Genomic DNA, 26669 nt, shown 5'->3' on the forward strand with positions numbered 1-26669 from the left:
TCTGACGAGGAGCTGAATTATCCGCAGAGGTCTCTTTCTCTCCAAAACAAATGCACCAAGTGATTTAAACTGATAAAAACACTGAATAAAGCAGTTTCACCTTAAAAAAAAAAAAGTTTTTTTGACACTGTTCAGCTCATTGCATACTGCTATCTATGGCGGCCCATGCAAAAAACATGGATGGCCCTATCCAGAGCAAGTGTTTGGTTTGTTCGTTGTAGGCTACTGTAGAGACATGCTGGACTCCATGGATGAGGAACCACTCCTTATGCAAATATAAACCGCTCATTCTAAGGTTACGAAAACACAATGATTTTTATTTTCAGGGGAGTATACACTAAAGAAAACATATTTATTATTTTATATTCCATTTCTGCCAGTATATCCCCCTATATCTTACACACTGAGCCTTTATTAGTATTACCTCAAAATGCACATATAGTACCTTCCATGTTTGTTCATGTCTGATTTAGATGGATTGTGTAGATATCATGACTGACTTGAATAAACAACTGTGTTCCTGTTTTCGATCATGGTTCTTCTCATATTGGCTGATGTATTTTTTTCTAGTGATGTAACCATTTAGGACAAGTCTCTTTATCTCTGCACTCTCAGACTGCATGAGGAAGTAGCTCAGTCAGAAAAGGAGCAGAAGGCTCTTCTTTGCTGCCAGCTAGAGCTGCAGGAAGATATCAAGTCCCATTCTCTCAGTATTGACGGGGCCACCTGCGTGATCCACAGGGTATTTGTGCTTGATCTTCATTTTCAAGCCATCAGCAACAGGGTCTACATATGCCTCGTATTTCTCAATATAAAGTCCACTTCAAGCCCTGCGATAGCCCCCCCACGACCCTCAAGAGGATGAAGCAGTTAGAAGATGGATGGATGGAAGTCCACTTCAAAATGTGTGAATCTATTTCTTTCATATGGTTTATTTTATTTATTTATTTTTATATATAGCCCCTTACTTCCATTAATTCTAATTAAGTATCTATCTATCTATCTATCTATCTATCTATCTATACATCTATCTATGTATGATCAGGAGCCAGTTTCAACAGTTGTAGTGTTTACAAAGTGGAGACTTACATGCCACTTAATTAGAATGAGTTGCATCACACAAGGTAGTTCTTAGGTTTGTTATGATTATATGATATTATATGATATTATAATATTCTGTGTTTAAGGAGTGTTTAAGCCCGAATTTATTATCGTGGGTGTTATTTATATTTTATTAAACTTTGTGTCACTTTTAAAACTGACCTACTGTCAACTGAAGAAGCTCTAGTTTTATAATGCCAGTAACTGGTCCTGTAATTCTTGCATAGCATCAAATTACACCAGTGTGATGTAATACAGTGATAGCAGACAGCTACAAGGCTTGTATTCATCTATTCAGACTGTTTTTATTTGATGTTTTTTTTGTTTGTTTTTTGCATTTGCAGTTATAAAAATACTTAGCACCTTCATCAACATCCTCTTTGATAAGTGTGTGTTACATTAGCATGATACCAAAACAAGGACCTGATTTATTTGAAAGTCTCTCATGCATATCCAATGGTTAATATACAGTGCACACTGAATGGAAAAAAAAGAAAAAATAAGATAAAAAGTTCAACGTCAAATTTAGTAGTCTGAGTTGTTTATATTTGTTTATACATTTAGTAATTCTAAGATGAGATCTCTGGTTGAGTACAAATATTTTGCTGTCGTCTTGTATAGAAATATAGTGCCACTCAGTGGTTGAAGAAGTCCCTGAATAAAAGAAGCAATATCACAGTGTAGAAAAACTTTGCTACATGTTAAAGTCCTGAATTAGAGGTTTTCCTTAAGTAATAAGACAAAAAATATTAGCATGAAAATATACTTGAAGGTTCTATCTAACTTTCAGAAAATCTTCGTCATTAATGACACAGGCAGCTATTAAGTGACCTGAAATCAGCATCCTGCTGACTGCACTCCGTAGGCACAAGCAAGCACCTGGGCCTTGCCAAAACAGTGACATGACATAATCTTCTGCAGGGCTAAGTGGGAGTTTCCATCTGAAAAACACTGAAAAGACCACAGATGGACACGCTGTTTAAAGTAGAGATGAAATGAAAAATGCCTTTTTTTAAACCCATTTAGATCACATCCCTGGTCAAATTGCACACCTATTTAACAATATAATAATATTTAACATAATATTCCCCCCCAAAATCAATTTCTTCATATTCCTATATATAAATCCAGTTGTGTTTTCTTCCTGTTCAACTGTATGGTGATTAAAGTAGTTAAATTATTTATTTATTTGCCTTTTTTTTTTTTGTTAACTGCTGAAACTACAAACAATTTTAGGCCGTAAAAGAAAGGAATGATTTTTGTTTCTACCATTTTTTTCCCCCCATTAAAGGTTTTTTTGGGGGGAGTTTTTCCTTATCCGCTGTGAGGGTCAAAAGGACAGAGAGAAGTTGTATGCTCTAAAGCCCTCTGAGGCAAATTGTGATTTGTGATACTGGGCTTTATAAATAAAATTGAAAGTTGAATTGAATTTGTAATTCTTATTTTACCATTGATTCTCTATTGTAATTGAACCCCCTTTGAAAGCCCCACCCTAATTTCCTTTCATTCAGAACACTGTGATGGGATGCCCAAAAAATGTATTCAGCAGGCAGAATTTGTAAAACTAAACTTGAAAACATTAGATGTCAATTGGTGATAACTGATATTTATTAACAACTGTTCAGAGACCTGCACTTTGTTTCTGAAAGGCAGGCGTCTGACTAATGCACATCATATACAGAACCAAAGCTCACATTCCTTGCACTTTCCCATGAATACTTGGGGTATTTTATTTTTTGGTTTATATAGGCTATATGACCTGTGAACAAGTGGGCAGTTTCTGCAATAATTACAATAGAGTGGCATGTTTTTTGACATGTGACTTTTTTTGTAGGCTATTGTTTTGATATAATTTAGTATCACATAAGCATTGTGAATTCGATATATTTTTAACCAAATTGTTTTTAAATATTTTTTCTGAATAGCTTTAGTAAACCAAACTAGATGTATCCCAACTTATTCCAATACGAAGTAATTGGTAGCTTGCAGATTTATACTTTAGTAGCTTCCCCAACACTAACTGTTCTGTTCCTGTTATAGGTTGTGAATGGTTTTGGAAATTTTATTACGGGTCCTTTTTACACATTCATGAGATGGACCCGCCCATTAATGCACTAGTAACGATAACTTAATGACATATAATAGTAGAGTCACAGGGGACCTTTTGTTGACACTGAGAACCTTAACTTTTAAAAGTTTAAGTACATTTATCTAATTATATTTCTGTACTTTCGCTTGAGTAACATAAAGTAAACTGTAGTAGTTTAAATATTCTGTAATCACTATTTGCGCTGCAAGTGCACTTGCGAGTCAAACTCGGGGGCTCATTTTACCCTTTCATCCCCATTCGGTAATTTCCGTGAGAAGCGTACAAGAACGTCATTTGTCGTGATGTCATCCTCGGAGAAACCACCCCCTTTCTCTTAGGAGGAGACGGTCGGCCATTTTAAGTTTATCAGTCGTCATTTCACATCGCTACTGTAGGACGGAGAGCGTCAGGACTCAATTTCATCATATTTCTCTTACAACTGTAGTGGAGAATTGCCTACTATGAACTGAAACTCTTCCTAAAATCAAAATCAAGTAGATCCTAGTGAAGTGACGCATAAGCCAGTAGTTTCCAGTGTCGAGTTCTAATTTTTTTGCACCTCAATGTAGCTAGAGGAAATGGCTGTGGAAAGCATGACTGTCCATCCAAACTCCCCAACTACCAACCACGAACACAACAGTCTCCTGACTGACGAAAGGTCGAGTAATTCTACAATCATATTTAAATGAAATTATTTTATTTGTCCTGTGCTTTTACACAAAAAGCCCGGGGTTTCTTTTTCTTTTTCTGTCAGAGGGATTAAACTCGCCTTTTCTGGAAAACGAGTGCAGAGGTAAAGAACGCCATGTTGACACGACACCGCCAACTGGGAGGCCAAATAGCACCTGGGATAACCTTAATTCCCGTGTTTTATTAACGTTACCACAATCAACGATCAATCGACTCAAGCCAACTTGTCTGAAGAAAAAAAGACGAGGTCGAAACAGCTGATTAATCATAATTCACCGCCATTGTAGCCAATGCAACGAGTAAAAAACAAACAACGGTTAACTCCTTACCCATTGTACTGAACTAATTTAACGCGACGTTAATTCAAATAATTGGCTGTGTAGTGACAATAACTAATGCCGCAGGTGCAATAAATAATCCAAACGACTGTCTTCTGCTAACGATGGGCCTGTTTTCGTCGGGCTAACTTAGCAACATTAGCTTGTAGGCTAATGTTACCAACGAATACAATTGGCATGAGCGCGCGGGTAAGCTAATGGCTAATGTTTTTGCTAATGGTAAATTCACATTGACGTTTGAAATGGTTACATCTTTAAATTAAATTCAGCGTTAGACAATATTGTCGGACCAGCATGATCATTGTTAATCGATCAGTATGGGCTATTTAACTATTTAATAATTCGTTCACATGTATTCGTTCAGTCGGCGTAAACGTGTTGCAAATTGAAAGCAACTTGTCGCTCATTTAGCTCTAACTGTTACGCACTTAAAGTACTACTCGAGTCGTCCTCTTTTTACCTAAATAATTCTCTTAAGAAAGCTTATTTCAACTCCAGATCACCCTTGGATGATTGGGATTTATTCCCATCAAGTTTTAAAAGTTGGCTATTCTCAAAATATTGATTTTGAAAGGTAACGTTATCGACTCATGTTATCAGTTTTGTTGTTAACGATAGCTCCTAAACGCGTTTGTGCTGCCCTGTGTCATAGATACTTGTCTTAACATATCACTTTTATTCACAGTCGTGCCCACACTGACTCGTCCCAGACATCCACAAAAGTCCCCAAAACAATGTGTAAAACGTCTGCAAAGCATCCCAGAAGTGTTTCAAGTCAAACACAAACTTCACTTTTTCCACAGTCCCCAGTTGGCAAATGTGCTTTGTGTTTCTCAGCTGGCCCCATTTTATTTCCAAGTCCCACAGATCCCACTAGTGTCCCTAAAAGATTAGGGAAAAACCTTTTTCAATGATTTTGAGTGCAAAATGTGAAGAAACCCTGACACAGTAAGTATTCCCCATTTTAATTATGGCCCTTTGCTTACATAATTAGTTAAGTTATGGACTCATTCAGTGAGCTAATAATGTACCATAATGCATGGTAAATCCTTTAATTCAATCATCCTTGATAGACAAGATTAATCATGTGCTCTGTTGAACTTTCAGAACTTCTCACAGTTGTTTGCTAGTAGGGCATGTTCAGAGATGTTGCCATCAGTTTGGTGTAGTGTGAATGGATATAAATGGAAACTTGTTTGGCATAATTTACATGGATGACATACTTCACAGACCTGGATTAAATTACACTCGGCTGTACATTGATAGTTGTGTGGGGTTAAATCAATAAATAGATAACAGATTTTCCTCTTGCAGGTCTGTTTAGTTTTTGTTGGTAGACTTATATTAACTAACACATTTACACTGACCTGTTAATTTCTTGGCGGGCATAGAGAAGTCTGGATGGTGTTTGTTTGCATTTTAAGTTTTTCCTCGAACTGGAACATTGTTGGCAGCAGGTGATGTGTGTTGAGTATCTGGACAGGCCAGAGAGGCCATCGGCTTGGGCCTGTGGTAAATCCCAGCCACTCCCCATTCATAAAAACCTGTTTCCATAATACAGCGAAATCCCTGTGCTATTATAGAGAACCCCCCCCCCCCCTTGTGTCAGAGGAGTTTTCCTTGTGATGGGTCTGTGTTCCTGACTCTGACAGGTTTCGGTTAACAAGCCAACTTCATAGCACGTGCCAGTAATGAGGTAGAGAAGTGACGTTGCTGTTTAGATGATGCTCCTGAGTTTGTGGTGATTAGATTCAAAGCTGGTAGCTGATGTAAGACAAGAAAAACCTTTGAGTTTAGAAAAATGTTTGAGGCCGTAGATGCGTACAAACGGTTTGAAGATTCAAAATTATACTTGAATTTATTTGTTTGAGTGAAAGGAGCAGTGTGTAAGATTTAGGGGGATTTAGTGACATCTAGCGCTGAGGATTGCAGAATGTAACCCGCTGAAACTTCTCCCAGTAAGAATTCCTTTAGTGTTCATTGTTCAGGAGATTTTCACCATGAGCCGAATTATCTGCAGAGGTCTCTTTCTCTCCAAAACAAATAGACCCAGTGATTAAAACCAGTAAAACACTGGATAAAGTAGTTTCATTAAACAAATAAGTGTTTCTCTGACGGTTATTGGCTTGTCGCAGACATAGGGCTTGTCCAGCACCTGCTAATGTGTGTTCACCTTTATTCTCTGATTACTTAAGATTTTGATGTTCAGGAGGAGCCGAATTATCAGCAGAGGTCTCTTCCTCTCCAAGGCAAATAAATTTTGTGTTTGAAACTGGTAGCAACGCTAAATAAAGCACTTACATGTTTAAAAAGAAAAATCTGTTGCTGTATACTACGGTGGCTCGTGGGAAAATGTAAACAGCCCTAGCAAGAGCCAGTGTTTGATTTGTCCATTCTAGGCTACTGTAGAAACCTGATGGTGCAATATGGCAAACTCTGTAGACGAGGATCTGTTTGCTATGCAGATATAAATGGCTCATTCTAACGTAACAAAAACGCAAGGATTCTTATTTTAAGGGGATTATACATTAAAGGAAACAGAATGTTACATTTCTGCCAATATATCCTCCAAAATCCTACACACTGGACCTCTTAATTATTTGGAGGAAAAATGCACAATGTGACACAGCTTTTGTATTGACCCAGTATTGACTGAAATCTGTATATATTCATATTTGTGGAGTAATTTTGTATTAAAAGACAGATGAAATATGGTAAAAGTAGCTGGAAAACTATTTTCAGGGAGAGCCTAGCGAGTTTTGGGTTTCATTTTGGGTTTTGTTCCAGAGCAAAATCAAATATGCCTAAATGAAAAGACAGATTTTGTTGCCATAGATTGTGTTGTATTACAAACAGCAGATAACAAGATGCTTTGTGTGAAGCAACTCTTAGGTATACCTGCTCTAAAAAAAACAGGTTTACCAAATTATTTGGATAACTTTGCTGCCTTTAACCTGCCACTCCTTCAGATCTAGAGGAAGATGTTTTTGGGTCAGAGTTAACTAGATAGCATAGTAGACTTACCTCTCGGAGCAGGACCACAGTACTTTTAGTCTCCAACTCATAATAGATTGTCTTAAATTAGCAACCTCTATGAGGACATTCCTACAGTGTTCCGATATGATGATTGTCTTGTTTACTTAGAATTTGTTTTCATTTTGTCCAAGGATATTAAGTAATGAGTAGCTGGAGACAAGTTTCTGTAAGTCTGTATAGTCATGGCTGTGTTGCTCGGCAGATGAACATTTTGTTGGTGACGAAGAGCTGAAGCCCAGATTATTAAGGCTGTTTTTTGTGCTCTCCTCAGACAGCTGGCATGCTGAGGATGGGGTGCAGTGTACACATACAGTGTAGCTGACATTTTGCCTCAAAGCAGGTCAACTATACCACCTGCTGTGTCTTAGCTCACTGTGTGCTCCTTGTAGAACAGAACCAAGCAGTATTAATATCAGTGAATCCTGTTCACATCACTCAGGCCTCAGGCCTCAGGCCTTACTCACAGCCTGCTGCAGACAGCACTTGTCAGCCTGCTCTGGGTGTGGGCTTTTGTGTGATAGCCAGGGCCTAATTTTTCAAATAGAGAGTGTAAAAACTTTGTCTCTTCGTTGTTTTAAATTTAATCGCAATCTAACCTGTGCCATATTTCATATTACATCTTTGCTAGTGAAAATGGCAGACAAAGCTATGACCAGTCTGACATGTTAAAAATTAGTGTGGTAATGTTTAGATAGCTGGCCCCCTTTTTTAGAAGATGGTGGCTGGTAGGGAGAGAAAACACAGTGCATGCTAATATTTATGTTTTGCATAAGTATTGCTACTTAAAAGATTTTCCCAAACTGGATATGTTACCTGCATCATTCATTTCTGTTGAGCTTGCTAAAACAACGCCCTCTCTTCCCCCCTAACTCACCCACAGCCACCAGTCGCTGCAGGAACAGGCCTGCATGTGATCCATGTCAATTAGGATCTCATGGTTTTGCTCACATTGCCTCATGTGAGGGTCCTGCACAGGCAGTTGACCACAGTAACAGCACGTTAGTAATTCTTTGTCTGTTGCTTAATTATTATAGTAGTCCCCTCAGCCTTGACATTGTGGTGGGGTTTGACCTTTTGCATGATGATTCACTGTTCACAGTATTTAAACATGAAATTACATATGACTCGTAAGACCTGATGTAATGGCTTGTGCCGCAAATATTTTTAAATCCATGTCTTTCATATGATGTGGTTTAATTCAGTTAGAAAGGTGTCAAGCTGTTTTTGACTGTGCTTGCAAGCTGTACAAAGAAGAATTTTGTTTTGAAGTTTGTCATTTTCTATGCATTTAATGCACACGAGGCAGTGGCATGTGTGAATCTTTTTGTGCAGTTAACCTCACATTGACTTATTATCGCGTGGCAGCTTGTTTGGCTGATGACATTGATAATCAGGTGTGCACAGTAGGTCAAACTATTGGTATCTATTATAATCATAATCCAGTGCATTTTCTGTTATTGTTCCTTATGTTGGACTGGATGTCTGTGCACAGTTTGTACTATAATATACTGTACATTCAGTATATGCAGAAAGTGGTACAGTCTTCATCTGGTTTATGTATTGAGCGGTCAGTTTTAGGTGAGTCCCTCATTCTCTAGGTATTTTTATGAATACATTTCGAACTGGGTTCATATGTGACAGTGTTTTTTGTGGCAAAATGTTTTACTAGCAGTTTAAAAAGGCAAACATCTGTGAGAACTAGAGCTGTTGTCTAAATACACCTTTCAGAGTCATAGTTGCTAAAAAAAAAACACAGTCTTGGATAATATGCCCCCCTGACATAAATTACCAATTGCAGGTCACAGTGTGTGTCAGGTCTTCTCTTTAGATACAAAATACACAGCCCTGTAGTGCTGTTTAGTAGATGAAATCCTCCACAGATTGCCCTTCAAGGGAGTTTCCACCCAAAAATCAAAAGTACATATTTTTCCTGTTACTTGCTATTTATCAGTCTAGATTGTTTTGGTGGAACTTGCTGATTGTTGGAGATATCAGCCGTAGAGATGTCTGCCTTCTCTTCAGTATAATGGAACTTGATGTCACTCGGCTTGTGGTGCTTCAAGTGCCAAAGTAATACATTTGAAAATCTCAACAGCAATGTCTCCTTCTAGAAATCATGACACAGTTAATCAAGATATTACACAGATCTTGTTGTGAGAAGTTTAATATATAGCCCAAATTATGCCTCAGGGTCCAATTTGATTTTACAAAAGTAGAAATAATGCAGGGGTGCTGGGTAAGTTGTGAATCCTTTAACTATAGACCCAATGTCAACCTGAACCAACCTCTGCGCTCGTTTCATCCACTACCTTTGAAACAAACCATTAAATGTTTGGTCTTGTGTTTTTCCTTTTTTTCACCCGTGATTTTATAATATATTTATCATTTTTTTAATTCATATCCCAAAATTTAAGATGTGGCTGGAAGACTGAGCCACAGTCCATGACAAAGTTAGATATGTAACTTCCTTGATGTGTGTTCTTTACACATACAGGCCAGAGGATGGAGAGCTGGAGGAGGGCGAGCTGGAAGATGATGGGGGGGATGTGGAGGAAGAGGAGATTGGTGGAGGTACATCTGCAGCAGGTGGTGGAGGTGGTGGAGATGGCGGTGATGAAGCGGGCGGAGGAGGTGAGGCAGGAGGGGAAGTGGCCGGGGAGAGGCCTCGGCGAAGTAGGGAGCGCCACGCCAGCAGCGACTCAGATGATGAGAGATCCCACCGACGCAAGAGGAAGAGGAAGAAAGAGAGGGAGCGGGAGAGGGAGAAGAGGAGGTCCAAGAAAAAACGCAAATCTAAACACAAAGTGAGACAACTATAAAACTGCAACAGTCCCACCCAGTTATTTGCACACTTCTGTATTCATCAAAAATATTATCATCTATTTATGTCTGCCACCTTCTGTTTGAATATCTCAATGTTTCGCTCTCTCAGCGTCATGCATCCTCTGATGATGACCACTCGGACTTCAGTGATGACTCTGACTACAGTCCCAGTGAGAAGAGGAAGTACAGAGAGTACAGTCCACAGTACCCCCCTGCAGTAAGTCTAAAGATCTAACCTCCCTCAACCTTGTGTTATAATCCTGATCAATTTTTATGTTTCCACACTGGCGACAGTTGTGGCCCAAGGCATCATTTTTTCGGGTTGTCTGTTGTCCCATTTCCATGAACACAGTATTTTAAGAATGCCTTGAGGGAATTTCCTCAAATTTGGCACAGTTGTCCACTTGGACTCAAGGATGAACTGATTAGATTTTGGTGGCAAGGGCAAGATGTATTTTTCGGCCGAAATTTATGAAAAATTCTGGACTGATCTTCGTCCTGTTTTTATGTCAAGTGATTAACCATTTTTATCACAATAGAATACACCCTCAAACAGTGAAGCTTACAAATATCAATGTATTACACAAAAATGGCAAGGACCCCATGAATTGTGTCTCATGAAGACCCATAACCCTCCTTGACCACAATTACAAGATTATCACAAAAAGACTTGAATCTATATTGCCTAAAATGATTAACCCAGACTAAACAGGTTTCTTTAAAAGGCAGATATGCTGCTGACAATGTGTAGAGACTTATAAGTACAATAAATTATTTGAAAACCTGCCTCTGTCTTTAGATATGGAAAAGGATTTTTGACAAGGTTAATTGCAATTTCCAAAGATAACTCACCAAACAGTCCTAGATGCAAAACTTAACATGGAACCTCAATGCATCTGTTTTGGGAATGAGATCTGCTGACAGATATCTAGAATAGGATTCATTCCTTCACTAAATTGATTTAAACCAATGTCTCTACTTATTAAATGATATGCCTCATTTTCAATTAGATAAAAAAAAATTATTAATTACTTTAAAATATTTTGCAAAGAAATGCAAACTTCTTCTTTGGAAAGATAAATCACCTCCAACCTTTAAGCTGTCCTTAGATGAAATATCACCGTTTTTACCTTTTTTGTAAAGTAAAATCACCTAATTTTTTTAATCGTCTCTAGTCTCATGGGGGTTACGGCAGCTCAAAGAAGGGCGGCTACATGAAGATGGACAAGCAGAGCTATGGTGGCTACGATGACTTTGAAGATGACAACTTTGAGGGAGAAGAAGAGGAGGACATGGGAGATGAAGACTATGATGACTTCACCAAGGAGCTCAACCAGTACCGCAAGGCCAAGGAGGGAGGAGGCAGCCGCGGTGGACGAGGTGAGCCTGTCGTAGACGGGTCAAAGCTGTTGAAGACAAAAAATAGACTTGTTGTATTGCATGCTTAATACTTGCCCAGCTGAAATTTAATCCATTTCTCACTAAGTCTGGAGACAGTGGATGAAGTATCCAAACTGGGATACACCAGATTGCAGATCGTATCTAAGGCCAGATGTTGAAGAAAGGTCCTTTGTCTTTACCAAAACTACATATATGAAAATGTGAAAAAATTTATTTTAGCATTAAATTACAAATTTTAACTGACCTTATGGAAATGTCCCAGTGTGTGACAAAAACAGAGCAGATTCACCATTGGCTTGCTGTTAACTCAGTATTCAGTTTCATTTGCACATTTGTCGACACAGAAAGGAACTTATTTGCCTAAAGTTTCTTATCAATTCAAATTCCACAGATAAGTTACTGCCTCTGTAGCTTACTGTTGTTTCATTTGTCTCTTTTACTCTGCAGGGGGCAAAGGTCGCATGAAAAACCAGAGAGGCCGTGGAGGAATGAGGGGAGGGAGGAGAGGAAGAGGAGGAAGCAGAGGAAGAGGAGGTCGAGGTGGAGGAGGAAAGATGGGAGGAGACAATGACGATGGAGACGGCTATGGAGAAGAAATGGAGGTGAGGTTTTGTATTCAGAATGACACCTATTGTGTGTTTGCTTTGGTCACAGTCGGCACAGCTGTTTACATATATTTCATATAGAAACATTCCAACCCTAACAAAAAACACTTGGACCCTTCAGTTTCCTTCATTTTTTGTGAGAAAGTAGTTAATTCTGTGTTAGACAAACATGGAACGTCTGCAGTGATTGTAGAAATCAAGCCTGTTGTCAGTTTTGGGAAGAGTGATGGAATAATACACTGAATATCTATTAGACTTATCCTGATAAAAAAAGTTAAAGATCCTGTCACCACCTAGTACTATTGCTGTGTTCTCATCTCCCAAACCAAACCAAAGTATTACTTTTTGGCATCGGCATTGCGCTGTGCACGTGCGCAATTGTCTCATTACAGGATGTGCAATGTCAAGTAACTCAAATGCATCATTTCATGCTGCTTTATACAAAAGGAAAACTCACACGGTTCTCTTTTTCCACTAAGCCCTCTGCTTTACATGACAAAGTCTGCCGACCTTTGTTACAGGAAGTGACTCTTCTGCTTGTGTCTCCGAAGAAAAGTACTGTAACCATGCGAATGCCGCAGACACAATGGAGCCCATGCTTTTCCGAAGCTATAGTAGTCAGCAGAAAGTGTTTACAATAGCTCAGGTTCCAGCATAACTACTGTGAAAAGGTCCATGTTTTGTGTTTGCTGCACAGAGGGAATATAGCATCTGTTTAATGCAATGTTATCTCGATTTCTCCTTACCATTTTTCGCGAGAGTTGCAGGACTGTAAAGGCTTGCACCAAACCGACATCAAAGAACTTGTGGCGATGAAAACTGACTGTTACGTTGTCTCATGTTGTGTGTATCAGCCAAAAATTGCACTGAGTACAGCCAACAGCCAACCAGCATGGACATTCTGCACCTGCATGAAAAGAAAAAAAACTCCCCATACCAGCAGGTGGCAGTAGTCTGTATTCAACATTCAAAAAAGAAAACCAGTGGACCGACAGGACAGATTTAAGATGCTAGTTAGCCAGTTAGCACAATAACAACACAATCTGATGTTCAAAGAGTAAATGATATTTACTGTCGGCTTATTAACCATACCACAAACAGTTACGAACTGTTTCTGCCAAAGAACTTGATAGATAAAAAAATAGTCTTAACTAATATTACAAGTTTTTTTAATCTCACGCCTTCTTGACGACTTCATACTAAATATCACAGAAAAAAAATCGTAGTGTCAGTTTCTTCCAATATTATGCAGCCCTATTACCTTTTACCATCTTCACTCTGTGGTCATAATGTCCCAGAAACTTGAGTCTTGCTTAACACACATTTACCTTTTTACACATAATATATAATTCAGGAAAATAAGATCCATTACTTTTTGTTAGCTGACATTGAAGTTCTGTTCTTTAAAGCCTTAAGTGACGGACGCCCATTAAGTGACACATTTTTAATCTGTATTTACAGTATGGAGATGATGACTATGACAACATGGGGGATGATGACTACGATGACTACTCAAAAGAACTCAATCAGTACAAGAAGTCTAAAGACAGAGGCAGAGGTGAGTTTACACCTCAGGTTGTGTGTGTGTGTGTGTGTGTGTGTGTGTGTGTGTGTTGAAGAAAATGTTCATTCAGTTCACCTCCCTTTAGAGCAAACACAGGCTTACTCTGTGCCTGACAGTGTTAAATATCTATGTTGCCCAGAAATTTACTCTCACTCTGTCCTCAATTTCTAAACCAGGAGGTAGAGGTGGCCGCGGGAGAATGAGGGGAAAAGGAGGGCGGGGTATGATCAGAGGAGGAAGGGGTCGAAACCGAGGGAGAGGACGAGGCGACATGGGCAATGATGAGGACAACAACGGGGACATGGACAATGGGGTAAGGCTTTTGTAATTCTGCTATCAGACTAGCCCTTAGTGTCCTGATATTGTAATTGAAATCAAAGCTAATAATTCAAAGCATGTTAATGCAAATTGCCGCTTCACCTCAGTCTAGAGCCCCGGTGTCCCCAGCACAAATTCTTTTATAGTAGTTATTAGATTTGAGGAATTAAATGATCTGAATCTTTCTCTTTGTGTGTTTGTGTCTTTTTGTGTCTATGTATTTTAGGATGGAGGTGTAGGAGGCGATGGACCAGGACCAGGGAGAAGAAATCAGAATGAGAAGCACCAGGATAAAAAAGGAAAGGCCATCTGCAAGTACTACATCGAGGGGAGATGCACCTGGGTGAGATTGCACAAATGTTTGCCGATACAGTTTGGACTGTATAACAGGAAATTTTGTGATTTTGACACTTTTTTTTTTTCTTTAAGTTTTCTGGCTGCTTTTCAATTGTCTGTCTTCATTGAAATAACTTTCTGTTCATGTTCTTTATTCATTTCAGTTGCTTTTCTAAAGTGCCCATGCTCAAAAGAAATTGATGGTCAATTTAGAAAATGTTTAGTTAGTTAGGTCACAAAAATCTTTTGGGCAAGTTAAAAATTCTGTTCTTTAAAGTTTGGACACGTAAATTTTTTTATATTTTTTGTGATAACTCAAATGCAAATACAGATTCTTAAAAAAAGGCTTAGTTTTAACGTTGTTTGCAACCCAGTTTTAGTCAGCATATCAAAACAGCTACAAATGGCTCCAGGACCCACCATGGTCTAATGCACTGGATCCCAACTTGGGGGGCAAGTCCAAGGCCTTCTTGATTTTAAGGGGTGTGAGGAAGCTTTAAAAAAAATATACAATAGACCTGTATCTCAGCATTTTGAAGAAAACTAAATTAAATTGTTTGTTAATTTTACATTTTCCAGTTGCTCTGTACTGTTACTGCTATGCATTAAATATTATATGGAATATCCATAAAATATGACACCTAAGGGTTTTCAGTTTACCCAGTGGTAGAAAACGGGTCCTTAAAGGAAAAATGTAGGGAACCAGTGGTCTAATACATGGTTAAACTCAAATGCTTTGGAAACATGGCACCAGTGAACTGTAACAAGTAGGCTGATCACAACGCTGATAAAACACCTGGAGGCAACATTCTACATTTAATGAGAGCAACAAAACACTATAATGAAGCATGAAGTAAAATAGTTGACATTTTGTTGATTGTTTTATTCTTTCTGGTCTATAAGTTATCTAAAGGCAGTTCTCACAAACATGTCAGTCTTGAGACACAGGTTTCATTATGACCCTTTCCACTCACCAGGGGGAGCACTGCAACTTCAGCCATGACATTGAGCTGCCCAAGAAGAAGGAGCTGTGCAAATTCTATATTACTGGATTTTGTGCCCGAGCCGACCACTGTCCCTACATGCATGATATCCTTCACTACTGACCACACTGAGAGACTCTCTATTTGTACAGTTTCATCAGCCAAATTCCAGGAGACTGAAAATGTGATAGGTTTGCACTAATTTGGAGTCACTCTCAATTTTCTGTTTGTTTTTTTTTTTCTATGAGTGTTCTTCCTTGACTCAAATGTTACGTGAATTTCCCTGTAAGCTGTTTCACACCACAGGGAACTGTGTCAATGGCGACGAATGCATGTTCTCCCATGATGCCCTCAGTGATGACACCCAGGACCTGCTCAATAAGGTAAGGTCCTCTAACACTGATCCCATTCTCTCAGCTACCTGTTTAGCTCTAGCTGTTAACTCTGTAACTCTGTCTTTCAAAGGTCTGAAAAATGTTTTCTATGAGTTTTGGACTTATGTTTAGGTTCTCTAAAAATTTTAAAAGAAATAAGGTAATTTTTTTTAAATTATACAACTTGCTGAGGGAAATTGTTTACTAACAGAAACTATTTTGATTTTGTAAATGCCTTGAGAAAATATTTCAGATATTAAGTCATTGGTTGATGTTTTCTAGATGCTGGCAGAGGATGCAGAGGCTGGAGCTGAGGATGAGAAGGAGGTGGAGGAGCTGAAGAAGCAGGGGATCAACCCTCTCCCTAAACCTCCTCCTGGAGTTGGCCTTCTCCCTACCCCCCCTCGGCCTGTTCCTGTAGACACCAACACAGGGCCTGGGGATTTCACAGGGCCAGTGACAAGTGATTTTGGGGGTCTTCCTGGACCTAACCAGGGACCCATTGTTAGCAAAGGTCCCCCAGGACCAGGGCCTATTCCTGGGCCTAACCCCTGTGCTGTTCCCCCTGTCCATGGCCCTGATGGAAGTCCCTTCCAAGGTGGGCCCCCAAATCCCAGTATACCTCCTCCCCACATGGGCCCTCCACCTCCTTGTGGTGGAGGGGGAGGTGGCGCAGGGAAGAAGATCCCCTCATTGTTTGAGATTAAAGTTCAGCCAACGGGACAGCTGGCTCAGAAACTGGCTGTTAGGTAAGAAATCAGAAAACAAACTTAAAGAATAAAAGAGAAACTCTTCCTCCTTTCTCCCTGAATGTCTCTTTGATATCCAGTCTGTTAATCCTAACTCCTACTCTTCCTCCTCCATCAGGGGCCAAACTCCCAGCAGCACCCAGGGTCAGCCTGCAGCACCTGGAACCCAAGGGGCCCCTGGTGCCCCTCCTCCGTGCTTCCCTGCTCCCCCAGGCATGATGCCCCCTGACATGCAGAACATGGGCCCCAACCTTGGGATGAACCCCAACATGGGTCCAGGTGGACCGCCCATGATGGGAGGATTTGTATCTGGTGACGGTCCTCCACATGGAAGTGCTATGCCTCCAGGTCCGCCTCCAGGTGGAGGAAACTTCTTCAACAACTTCTTCAATCAGCAGGATGGTATGCAGATGGAGGGAGTGGTGCAAGAAGGTGAGAGTGACTGTCAATAATCAACCTGAATGATTTAAGACTGAAAGAATAAGTACCAACTTAGATTTGGATCAGTGAGTTGATTGATACACAGAATTCTTTAGGTTGACAGTTGCAAGGTTTTTTTTTGTTAACACTTGGTTTTCCATCTCAGGTGACAACTACCAGGGTTTTGCTGGCATGGATGAGAGAGGAGGGAATGTTGGGAATCAGTCAGGTGGCCAAGAAGGCTCTGCTAATGGAGCATCAGTCAATCAGGGAGGGATGTCTGTGCCTGACTTCCTCCCTCCAGCGCAGCGCGTCCTGTTCATGAGGATCCAACAGAAGCAGCAAGAAGAAGAGGAGAGAGCTCGTAGGATGGCCGAGGGAGGAGCAGAGAAGAGCAGAGACACAGAAGGTAGAGGAAAAAACATCTGCACCTGTTTGTGTATAAATCAATAATTCCTTTATAATACTGAGTTGTAGTCGTCCTTTGCATAATCTTTTTGTCATTTCACTTGAAAATGTCCTTCTTCATAGCCCATAACCCTTCATGGCTAAAACACTGTACATTTAGAGAGAGCCTTCAAGAAAGGTTGTCTAAAAATAGAAAAATACTCTTGACCTGTGTTGACACAATCAGGCTCAATCCCAATACACTACTTGCCCCTCAAGGGTTACGGGTGGTTAAGGGGTACGGTGTCACGATTATTGTTTGGATAGAGGGGTAGGGCGAAGTGTTAGGGCTACACGGCCCTCCAAACAGGGGTTTTTCAGAGGCACATGCTAAACCAAATGTGATGAAAAATTATCGGCAAGATGGCTGTATAATAGTAAACCCACTGTATTTACTTTGTTAGTAGAGGTTTAGAAATTACGACCATCGTTTAACTTAGTTTTATGTCATTTCAATGTATTATGGTCCTTTTCTGTATAACAACCATTATAAAAGAAATTGTTAGTGTGTCTATGTCTCCATAGTTAACTAGATAGCTAGCTAACATTACATTGTCATTGCTGATTTGTGCATGACAGACACGTTTTGACATATATGTCTATGTGGCATTACCCCCTTTTAAGGCATATGAAGCACAAATTTAACTTAAGTCCAGCAGCAGAGTTGCTATACTTGTTACTACTCCTCTAATATCAGTGCAGACTGGCAAGGTAGGAGCACGGGTTGCTAAAGGGTTTCCTACAGAGCACCGATAGTGGCCTGGTAATGAAGCAGCGTTCTTTTTTATATGATGGCTTGTTTGATCGATTGAAATGGTGAAGCTTTATTTGTGAACCAATCGCGAAGGTCCATGCTTTTCTTTCTCCAGATAAATGGCAAATGTCATTTTGATAATATGATTATTCTTATAGTCATGTCTCTTCCTGTAAACGGCATCAATGAAGATGACGATACTGATGATGTATCATTGTCTTGAAGGGTTTTCCCATTGCGTAGAGGAAGATTTTAACCTCTAGTCTTTGTAACTCTGTTCCGTGGGGCAAAAGGGTTCGCAAAAACAAGGGGTAGGGGCAAAAATAAGAAATGGGATTTGGCCTTGGTGTCAGTAGTTACAGGCCAACTTTCATACCATTTTGATGGTCATTGTTGTCTTTTGGTAATTCAGTGGCCTAGTTCACAGTAATAATGCGCATATTTGGCAGTTAATAGAATAAAAAGCATAATAAATGTTTCACTGCTGTGACTATCAGAAGTTTCCACAATGTAAAAGTGATACCATTTAAAAGTTTTACTCTGACTCCTTTCCCAGTTTCCCAGCAGTCGTCAGAAACCTCAGATATGTTGCCTTTAAAGAGGCTTAATCAATTTGGTATAAAATACATCAAATTGGGTTTTTGTTTCACTTAACAAACTATGACTTCTAGAGCTAACACCTAAACATGTCTGTCCTTCTTTCTTAGGTGACTCAGGGAACTGGTACTCCAGTGAGGATGAGGATGGTGGTGGTAGCGTCACCTCCATCTTAAAGACACTCCGTCAGCAAACCCAGGTTCCTCAAAAATCTGATGGCCCCCCGAGCGATCCTCGCCTTCAGAAGGCCTCTCCCGCCAATGCTCCAGCTCGGCCAGCAGACCCCCGCTTGGCACGGGACCCACGCCTAGCACGTGCTACAGATTTGGCCCAAATCACGGACTCCACCCACTCCTTACCAACTATATCCTCCTCTGGACCGCCTGCAGACCCCAGGTTAGCCAGGCTAGCTGCTGCTGTCTCAGCAGGATCCACCTCCCATTTGCCTCCTGCTCCTAAACAAGAGACTCCTCTGGTCTACAAGCCCCCGCCGCTTACAACCCCGGCAGCAGAGGAGGAGGAAACAGAGCGGGTTTTACGGGACAAGCCGGTGCCAGTTCCCCTGGACCCGCTCATGGGTATGGCTCTGAGAGACCCACGAACACAGCTGCAGCAGTTCAGCCACATCAAGAAGGATATTGTTCTCCACATGCCGGCCTTTGCCAAAACCATCACCTGGTCGCCTGAGGATCTCCTTCCGCTCCCTATCCCCAAGCAGGACCTCCTTCCACTCCCACCAGGAATCCCTCCTGTCTCCGCCATAGACCCACGTCTGTCCCGCACTCAGCAGCCTCTCCAAACGTCGCTCTCTCACTCACAGCCTCCTCCTGTTCAGCCTCCCCCCTCCTTGGACCCTCCTGCTCCTTCCTCATCCACCTCCTCCCTCCCTGACTTTGAGCTGCTGTCTCGTATCCTGAAAACTGTCAATTCCAGCCCGTCCCAGACTCCTTCCCCACCTGTCTTACCGCCACCTATTGCCCCTATGTCGCTGCTGGGTCCACCTCCCTCCATGCCTCCGCCACCTGCAGAAAAGCCTGTTGACCCTCGTGTGTCTCGTAAAGGACCCACAGACCCCCGTCTCCAGCCTCAGAAGTCAGCACTGAAGCAACCATCAGACCCTGTGCCTCCCCCTGTCTCCTCTACCTCTCCAGCACCAACATCTAGCTCCTCCCCCCCTACCATTGCCCCCTACGACCCAAGGTTGCTCTCCTCAGGTGGGGCAGGCCGTGGTGTGGGAGCCGGGGCACCAGGGGGAACCAGTGTGCTGAGCAGCATTAGTCTGTATGATCCCCGGACTAACAAACCAGGCAGCCCTGGTACCAGCAGTGGCACTAACAACTCCCCCAACTCAGCCAGCACAGAGTCCAAACCCAGTGACCCCCCAGCGAGTAAACCTAAATCCAAGGAACCCCTTTTTGTTCGGAAATCTGCACTGGACCAACCAGAGCCAGAGAAAAGTGGAGAGCAAGGAACCGACCGATACAACAGCTATAACAGGCCCCGGCCCAAGCCTGCACCTTCGCCTAACTCCACGGCCCAGGGAGGGCCTGCTGCAGCCGCCGCTGGGGGTCAGGGTGCTCCTGGAGCTGCTGGGGATCAGGGGCCCACAGGTGTCCACAATCTCCCAGTGTCCTCTTTATTTGGTGTGGTGAAGCAGGTGGCCAAGACCGGTGGGACGGGAAGCCCCTTTGGAGGCAACAGCCCTGTACAGTCTGACCAGGCAACCACAGAGCAGGACAACGCCTCGCTGAAGGACGTTTTTAAAGGCTTTGACCCCACGGCCTCACCCTTCTGCCAGTGACACCCCCTCCCGCCACCATTGAACCCTAAAGTCCATCATGTGGTTGGCCAATGGTTTATTTAAACATCTTTTGGACACTGAATAAATCAGTGAAAAGGAGAATGAAAAGTGCACTGAGGCAACTGCCTGTGAGACTGGTTCAGACGACAAAACTTCAGTGAACAAACTTACGTCACATGACATATTTTCACACACTCACTCAAACACACACTTTATCACAGTGTTGTTGCAGATACAGATTCTATTAAAGACTCTGGGGTTATGGGAAGGGTTTAAAGTTAAATCTCTAAATCTCTATTTTAAACAAACTTATTGATGTATAAATAAATGTATTCTCTTCATCTCAGTGCTTAATGAAAACAGTTATTCAGACAGCAGCAAAAACACATTTATATGGAACGATCGTTTTAGCTTTCACATCTTTTTTCATCATCCTCCTCTTCATTTCCAAAATGTTCTCCTCACCTTCAAACTGGGTGATGCGCTTGTCTGTATTTTTGGGGCTATCAAAATTGGCAGCAGATAAAAAAAAGATGGGATAGATCTCAGTTATTTCCAAACTAAATATTTTTCATTTGTGGTGTTTTTGTGACTAAATGAACAGCACTGAGGCAACACTTTGGCCTTTTAGAAACTAATGACCCTCGATGTCACTTCTTTTGCACATCTTTAATCCCTGTGCAAACTTTTAAGTTTTGTCAAAAATGACGACTCCCCGTGTCACATTTGCTGCAGACTGCAAATACCTGAACTTAAATCTATATTCTGCTTTTTTTTTAGTATTTATTTTTCTACTTCTTTGCACTGTCAGTTTGTCTTCTAAAGGCTGTATTGAAGTTTTTAATGTCTGTAGCCTCTAGCTGTTCAAATACTGTGTCATTTTAGGTATTTAGCTCTTACCCTATCAAGGTAACTTTGCTGGTACAGGAAGTGACATGTGATCTTTCAGTACTCTCTAACCACTACGCCACTGTTGTTCCTTTTTGCTCAGTTTTACCCTTTAGCAGTCCTGTTGCTCATGTGTCATGTGAACATTTTTGTTTCTTATTTCTGTAAAAATTGAGAGTCTACAGTTCATGAAAAGCAGCTTCTGTAGCTTTAAAAGAACACTTCACCTGCAAAATAACCACTTTATCAATGACTCACCGCCTGTTACCTTGAATTTATGAAGAAAATGTTTTTCTTCTTTTCTTCTGTCTCCACGGTAAACAAAGACTTTTTAAAAAAGGCGACCGTTATTGATGAATTGAAGTAAACAGGGACCACGTGTAACAACAACAGGACTATATCAGAACATCCATTTACAAACTCTTACACAATCCATGCAGTATAATTCAAGTCTCACTTATGCAGTTGTATGCTCAGTATTTTACAAGCACATGCAGTTTTGCTAAAGCATAATGATTTCAAACACGTCAGTACAAACAGTCATGCACGGCTGAGTAGGGAGTTACTCATAGGGTTAAGTGTTTTAAATCATACAGCGAAACTGCATGTGTTTGGGAAGCACTGATCATACAACTGTATAAATGAGACTTGGAATATACTGAACGAGTTGTGTGAGAGTTTGTAAACAGATGTTTTGGTATAGTTTTACTGTTGTTGAAGGTAGCCCATTTATTTCAATTGATGAAGAATGTTTTTTGGTTTCTCCTTTTACTGTGGAGGCATGGAGAAAAACAAACTTTTCTCACTTAATCAAATCATCATGTGGTGAGTAGTTGTTTTACAAATTATCATTTTGTGGGTGAAGTTTTCTTTTAAGAGCGAGGAGATGGAAAAGAGACCTTGCTGGTCAACAGATGACAAACGCATCTCTCTCCAGTGGCAGATTTTAGCTAGATGATGGTCAGCCATAGTAAGTAGATTAAACAAATTTGCGTTTTTTTTCTCTGCTGAAAGGATGATTTAATCAAAGGTTCAACCTGTAAATAATCAGCCTCAGTTTTTTTTCACATTAATAAGATGAGCACACTTTCATTGACTGATTGAGACTTTGCAATCTAGCCTTTAGCTTTTTTGTTTTTATTAAGTGTTGTGTTAAGAATGGACAGGACTGCAGATTTCTGAGAGTGGTCAGTGGAATAGAATAATTTGCAGCCTCACAGCATCAATTTAAGCTGTTGGCTTTCTAAGTTGCTGACAGTGTGACAATCATAAAATAGACTTGGACCTAAAATTAAATTAATGCATGAATCTTGCATTGATCTTTGCAGGTTCTCCCTCTGCTGTCAGTCTGAGCTCTGAATAAAGAGAACCATGTTGTTTAAATGTCACATTTTAACATGACCTGTGTTAAAAGAAGAAACCACACAGACTGAACATGGTGTTTCTCTCTCGGGCTTGCAGTTACAGAAGCGCACACTTCTTGGTGGAAATGTACATTTGGGATAGATTGACAGTTTGGATGAGTGTTAAGAACTTTTCTTCAGAATCTTCCTTCATACTTTGTTTTTTTGATTTTCTACCCCTTAATATAAACGGTTGAAGTCAGAAGTCAAGTGTGGCATCTGAATCAGTTGAGGATAAGCAGTTGCTACTGTTTTGCCTGATTTCATTGTTAATCTTTAAGCGTGGGGTCACTGTCAAGGAGCTTCTCAAAGTTTCTAAAAGGTGTCAGGATTGTCGTTGACTGTCTTGTGTATAAATGTTGATCATTTTAATTTATTTTTTTTTATACTTGGGTAAATATACTTCCTCACTCGACATTTTTTGAACAGAATAATTTTATATGTCAGGAATATGTGATTGCCGCACACCTCAGTGGGACATAGGCAGCCTGTAATACAGTGAAAGGAGAAAGAGGTATTTTTTTATTTGGTTTTGTGTGTAAAGATTCAAACTAAAAACAGATCCACTATTGCTCCCTCCTGTCAGGCCATGAACAAGCCTGTTAGGAGGCCGAGTGTCAGCCATAGCAAGCGTGAAAGTTATTGTTGATTTGTTCTTTCCTTATGGCTTTGTTGTTTTGTAAGATTTTTTTCTTGCTCTGTACATTTGACCAGTATCCTGTCTTTGGAGGAGTGGAGTTTTCTAACTGTACACTGTAGGTGAGGTTGTTAAAGTATTTAAATAAAGTTGATACGTGATCAACCAGTTAAAACTCTTTTTTCCATATTTTTATTACTTGAGTTGATTCTTTTGACCAGTTTATATTTACAAAGCCATTTAAAAGCCAATCAAAAAGGATAGACATGGTCTCTCCTCTGGTGTCATCCTCAAACTAAACATCCCATTTTTCCCTAATTGCAGACAGAATTTAAGAAGTTGTTTCTATCTTTAATCTGTTTATCCATTCTCATCCATTTATTTACTGCCAGGTTGCGGGGGCAGCAGGCTTAGCAAGGTGGTCCAGATGCCCCTCCCCCCAGCAACATTTACCAGTTCCTCCTGGGGGATCTAGAGCAGGGTTGCTGGTAAAATATGCAAGTGGCTGCTTGATTTGCTGTTCTCACCAGCCAAATAAAAAATAATAGTAATCTATTGAGTGGCTGGTAGATTTTGGAATCCATCAGCCACAGTGGCAGGTGGACAAAACAAGTTATTTCCAACCCTGATCCCAAGGCGTTTCCAGGCCAGATGAGAAATATAATCCCTCCAGTGTGTTCTGGGTCTGCCCCGGGGCCTCTTACCAATTGGACGGGCCCGGAAAACCTCTAACGGGAGGCGCCCATAAAGCATCTTCCTCAGATGCCCGAACCACCTCAACTGGCCTCTTTCGTTGCAAAGAAGCAACGACACTATTCCAACCTCCTTCAACATGTCTGAGCTCCTCACTCTATCTGTGAGCCATCATCTTCTAAAAGCAAAGATGCAACTCTGAGGTCCCTAAACTGGACCTTTTCCTCCCGCTGGCTGTACCTTGAGATCCTGTCCATGAATATCACAAACAGAATCTGTGACAAGGAGCCTTGGCGGAGGCCAGCACCCACTGAAAACGTGTTTGACTTTGTGCCGAGTATGTGGACACAGCTCTCACTTCTGTTAAACAAGCAAAGGATGGCTCGTAGCAACAACTCTGGTACCTTGTATTCCCTCAGTAACCCCCACAGCACTGTAGTAAGTAGTAAGCTTTCTCCAAGCCCACAAAGCACATGTAGACTGCACGGGGAAACTCCCACGATCCCTCCAGTAGCCCTGCAAGGGTGAAGAGCTGGTCCACTGTTCCAGGGCAAGGACAGAATCCACATTGTTCCTCCTGAATCAGAGGTTAAACAGTCTGTTAGAGCCTCCTTTCCAGCACCCTTGAGTAGTACATTTACATCTTTTATCCATAAGACAATTTTCTGTTCTGGTGTGTAACAAGTGTTAACAGCCTCTTAATGGCTGTAGACTTATACGGTTTTTATTTACACTCTTGACAGTAGAAGCAGTTAAAGATGTAAAAGCTGTTGTGTCTGTCATCATAGCAAGCCATGTAAAAGCCCTTTTGTTTAATTTTGTTCCCCTGTCAACTTTCAATGGGATTGTGTAGCACTCATTTTCCTGTGTTTTCTGAATGCAACACTGCTTATTTTAAGCTACTTAAAGAACCAGACGGGTGGAGTTTAGTATATCAGGACTTATTCAGGCAGGCTGACGCCATCGTCACTTAACTGACCTTTCTTTCCTGTGACTATTTAAATTTTCATTCTGTTGTTCTGTTGTTATGTCGTTTGTGTGGTTCTCCTGTCAAATCAGAATCCCAAATCTCTCCATTTTTCACAAGCAGGCATGTTGCTGTTTTCGGATATTGTTCCTTTTCTGTCGTCAGGCCTCCAGCAATTGACGACTCTTGGCTCAGCCTCCGTGGATCTGGATCGCCACCCCAGCAGCACTCGGCCTGTTTCCTGGTGAGCTACGATCCTTTTAGTGACTCACTTCCTGCTCCCATCCCATCCTGCATCACTGGCTCCAGGAAGACAAACTATTCATCCAGTACCTCAAAGGTTTCCTGTCACACACACAAACATGTTCACAGTTAGGTGGTGTAACAGACCCCGTAGCATCCTCATCCAGCAGTGAATCGTCGGTAGTTCTACTGGCCAGGTCACTGACACAGGAACCATCTTCAGACTAAGTTGGAATAGGCAGGTACTTTACAGGTATGATAAGATTCCTGTGAACTACTTTCTCCTGGCATGACGCACATCCCCTGATCTGGGAATATTTGTGTTATCCTGTGTTTCTACAATGGTGTCTACATTTACATGCACAAAAATATTCCGGGTTTTGCCCTTATTTAGAAAAGAAACTAAGTATGTTCCTTCTAAGCTGTTTACATTGCTAAAGAAAATGATTCTTTCACTCATATTCCCATTCATAGACAGCCATGCATATTCTAATTAATGTGTCCTAACATGTCATAGGACTGACTAAAAGCAGATTGGGCTGGATGGGACTATATCATGTCAAGTTGCAACAGCTTCCTGTGGCATGTTGAAACATTGAATTTTACTGCACCGCCACTACAACGCTGTTCAACGAAAACTCACCATCTTTACAATAAAGCAACATCAAGACCTTGAGGCTTTTTAAAACAAGTTTGAGGTGAATCTGGTCACCTTGCTAGGAGTACATTCAATATAAAATGTGTCATTTCCTGTTGCCAGTAGGTGGCACTATATGTAAAAATTGGCATGTAGACATTATCAGGCCGATAACCAAATCAAATTTGACCATGCACAGTCAAGTTGCAAAGCACTGTTTTGTAGCAAAACATGGAAATTTGATAACTTGCCACGGCCACACTGTTTGATGAAAACTCAAGCTTTTAACATTCTTTATCTTGCTGGTCTTTGAATGGCAAAGACCAAACTTAAGTTGATAAAGTTAAATCTCTAGGAGGAGTTTGTTGAAGTATCACCCATGAAAATGGCAAATAACACTTAAATCAAAATGTCTGACTTCCTGTTGAGTTTAGGGTATTGCCCTTTTTTTTCTTAAGTGTTGGGATGTTAAATGTGACGCCCAATTTCCGTTCATAGGTGAAATGCACCGCTGGGGCTAATTTGTTGAAATTTTGTAGGAGGTGCTAATGAGTCATTTTGTCACACCTGAGCACGAAACCTTTAAAATATCACGTCTCTCACCAGTTCTGATGCTGTGCAAAGTTTCATGAGCTATCAAGCACCATTAGCCCGTCAAAATGCAATTCATTTGCATGAATAGTGATAATTCCTTGCATTACAAAAGGCGCAAGGACCCTGAATGTTACTAGGCCCATATTTTCTATTTTCTTACACTGTTTCCTTCCAGGTGTTT

The 26669-nt window shown here is 40.9% G+C and overlaps 1 protein-coding gene across 2 annotated transcripts; it reads left to right on the forward strand.

Annotated features, from left to right (window-relative positions):
- The first annotated feature begins 3629 nt into the window (after nucleotides 1-3629).
- Nucleotides 3630-21381, forward strand: zc3h4 (zinc finger CCCH-type containing 4). Of its 2 annotated transcripts, none has more exons than XM_033630377.2 (14): nucleotides 3630-3848; nucleotides 9749-10058; nucleotides 10187-10294; nucleotides 11253-11457; nucleotides 11926-12080; nucleotides 13545-13641; nucleotides 13824-13960; nucleotides 14192-14308; nucleotides 15279-15390; nucleotides 15558-15667; nucleotides 15941-16407; nucleotides 16526-16839; nucleotides 16994-17236; nucleotides 18736-21381. In XM_033630377.2, the coding sequence occupies exons 1-14, from the start codon at nucleotides 3769-3771 to the stop codon at nucleotides 20424-20426; spliced, it is 4146 nt and encodes a 1381-aa protein (XP_033486268.2). In that variant the 5' UTR covers nucleotides 3630-3768; the 3' UTR covers nucleotides 20427-21381. The 2 variants fall into 2 exon arrangements, with proteins under 2 accessions (XP_033486268.2, XP_078023033.1); XM_078166907.1 differs by lacking the exon at nucleotides 3630-3848 and adding an exon at nucleotides 5004-5166.
- The last annotated feature ends 5288 nt before the right edge of the window (nucleotides 21382-26669 follow it).

The sequence above is a fragment of the Epinephelus lanceolatus genome, chromosome 4, assembly GCF_041903045.1.
Source record: "Epinephelus lanceolatus isolate andai-2023 chromosome 4, ASM4190304v1, whole genome shotgun sequence".
Classification (NCBI taxonomy): domain Eukaryota; kingdom Metazoa; phylum Chordata; class Actinopteri; order Perciformes; family Serranidae; genus Epinephelus; species Epinephelus lanceolatus.

Coding starts and splice junctions, on each gene's coding strand:
- zc3h4 (XM_033630377.2), top strand. CDS start 3,769: ATGGCTGTGGAAAGCATGACTGTCCATCCAAACTCCCCAACTACCAAC. Junction 15,668..15,940: donor CCCAGGACCTGCTCAATAAG/GTAAGGTCCTCT, acceptor GATGTTTTCTAG/ATGCTGGCAGAGGATGCAGA. Junction 16,408..16,525: donor GCTCAGAAACTGGCTGTTAG/GTAAGAAATCAG, acceptor CTCCTCCATCAG/GGGCCAAACTCCCAGCAGCA.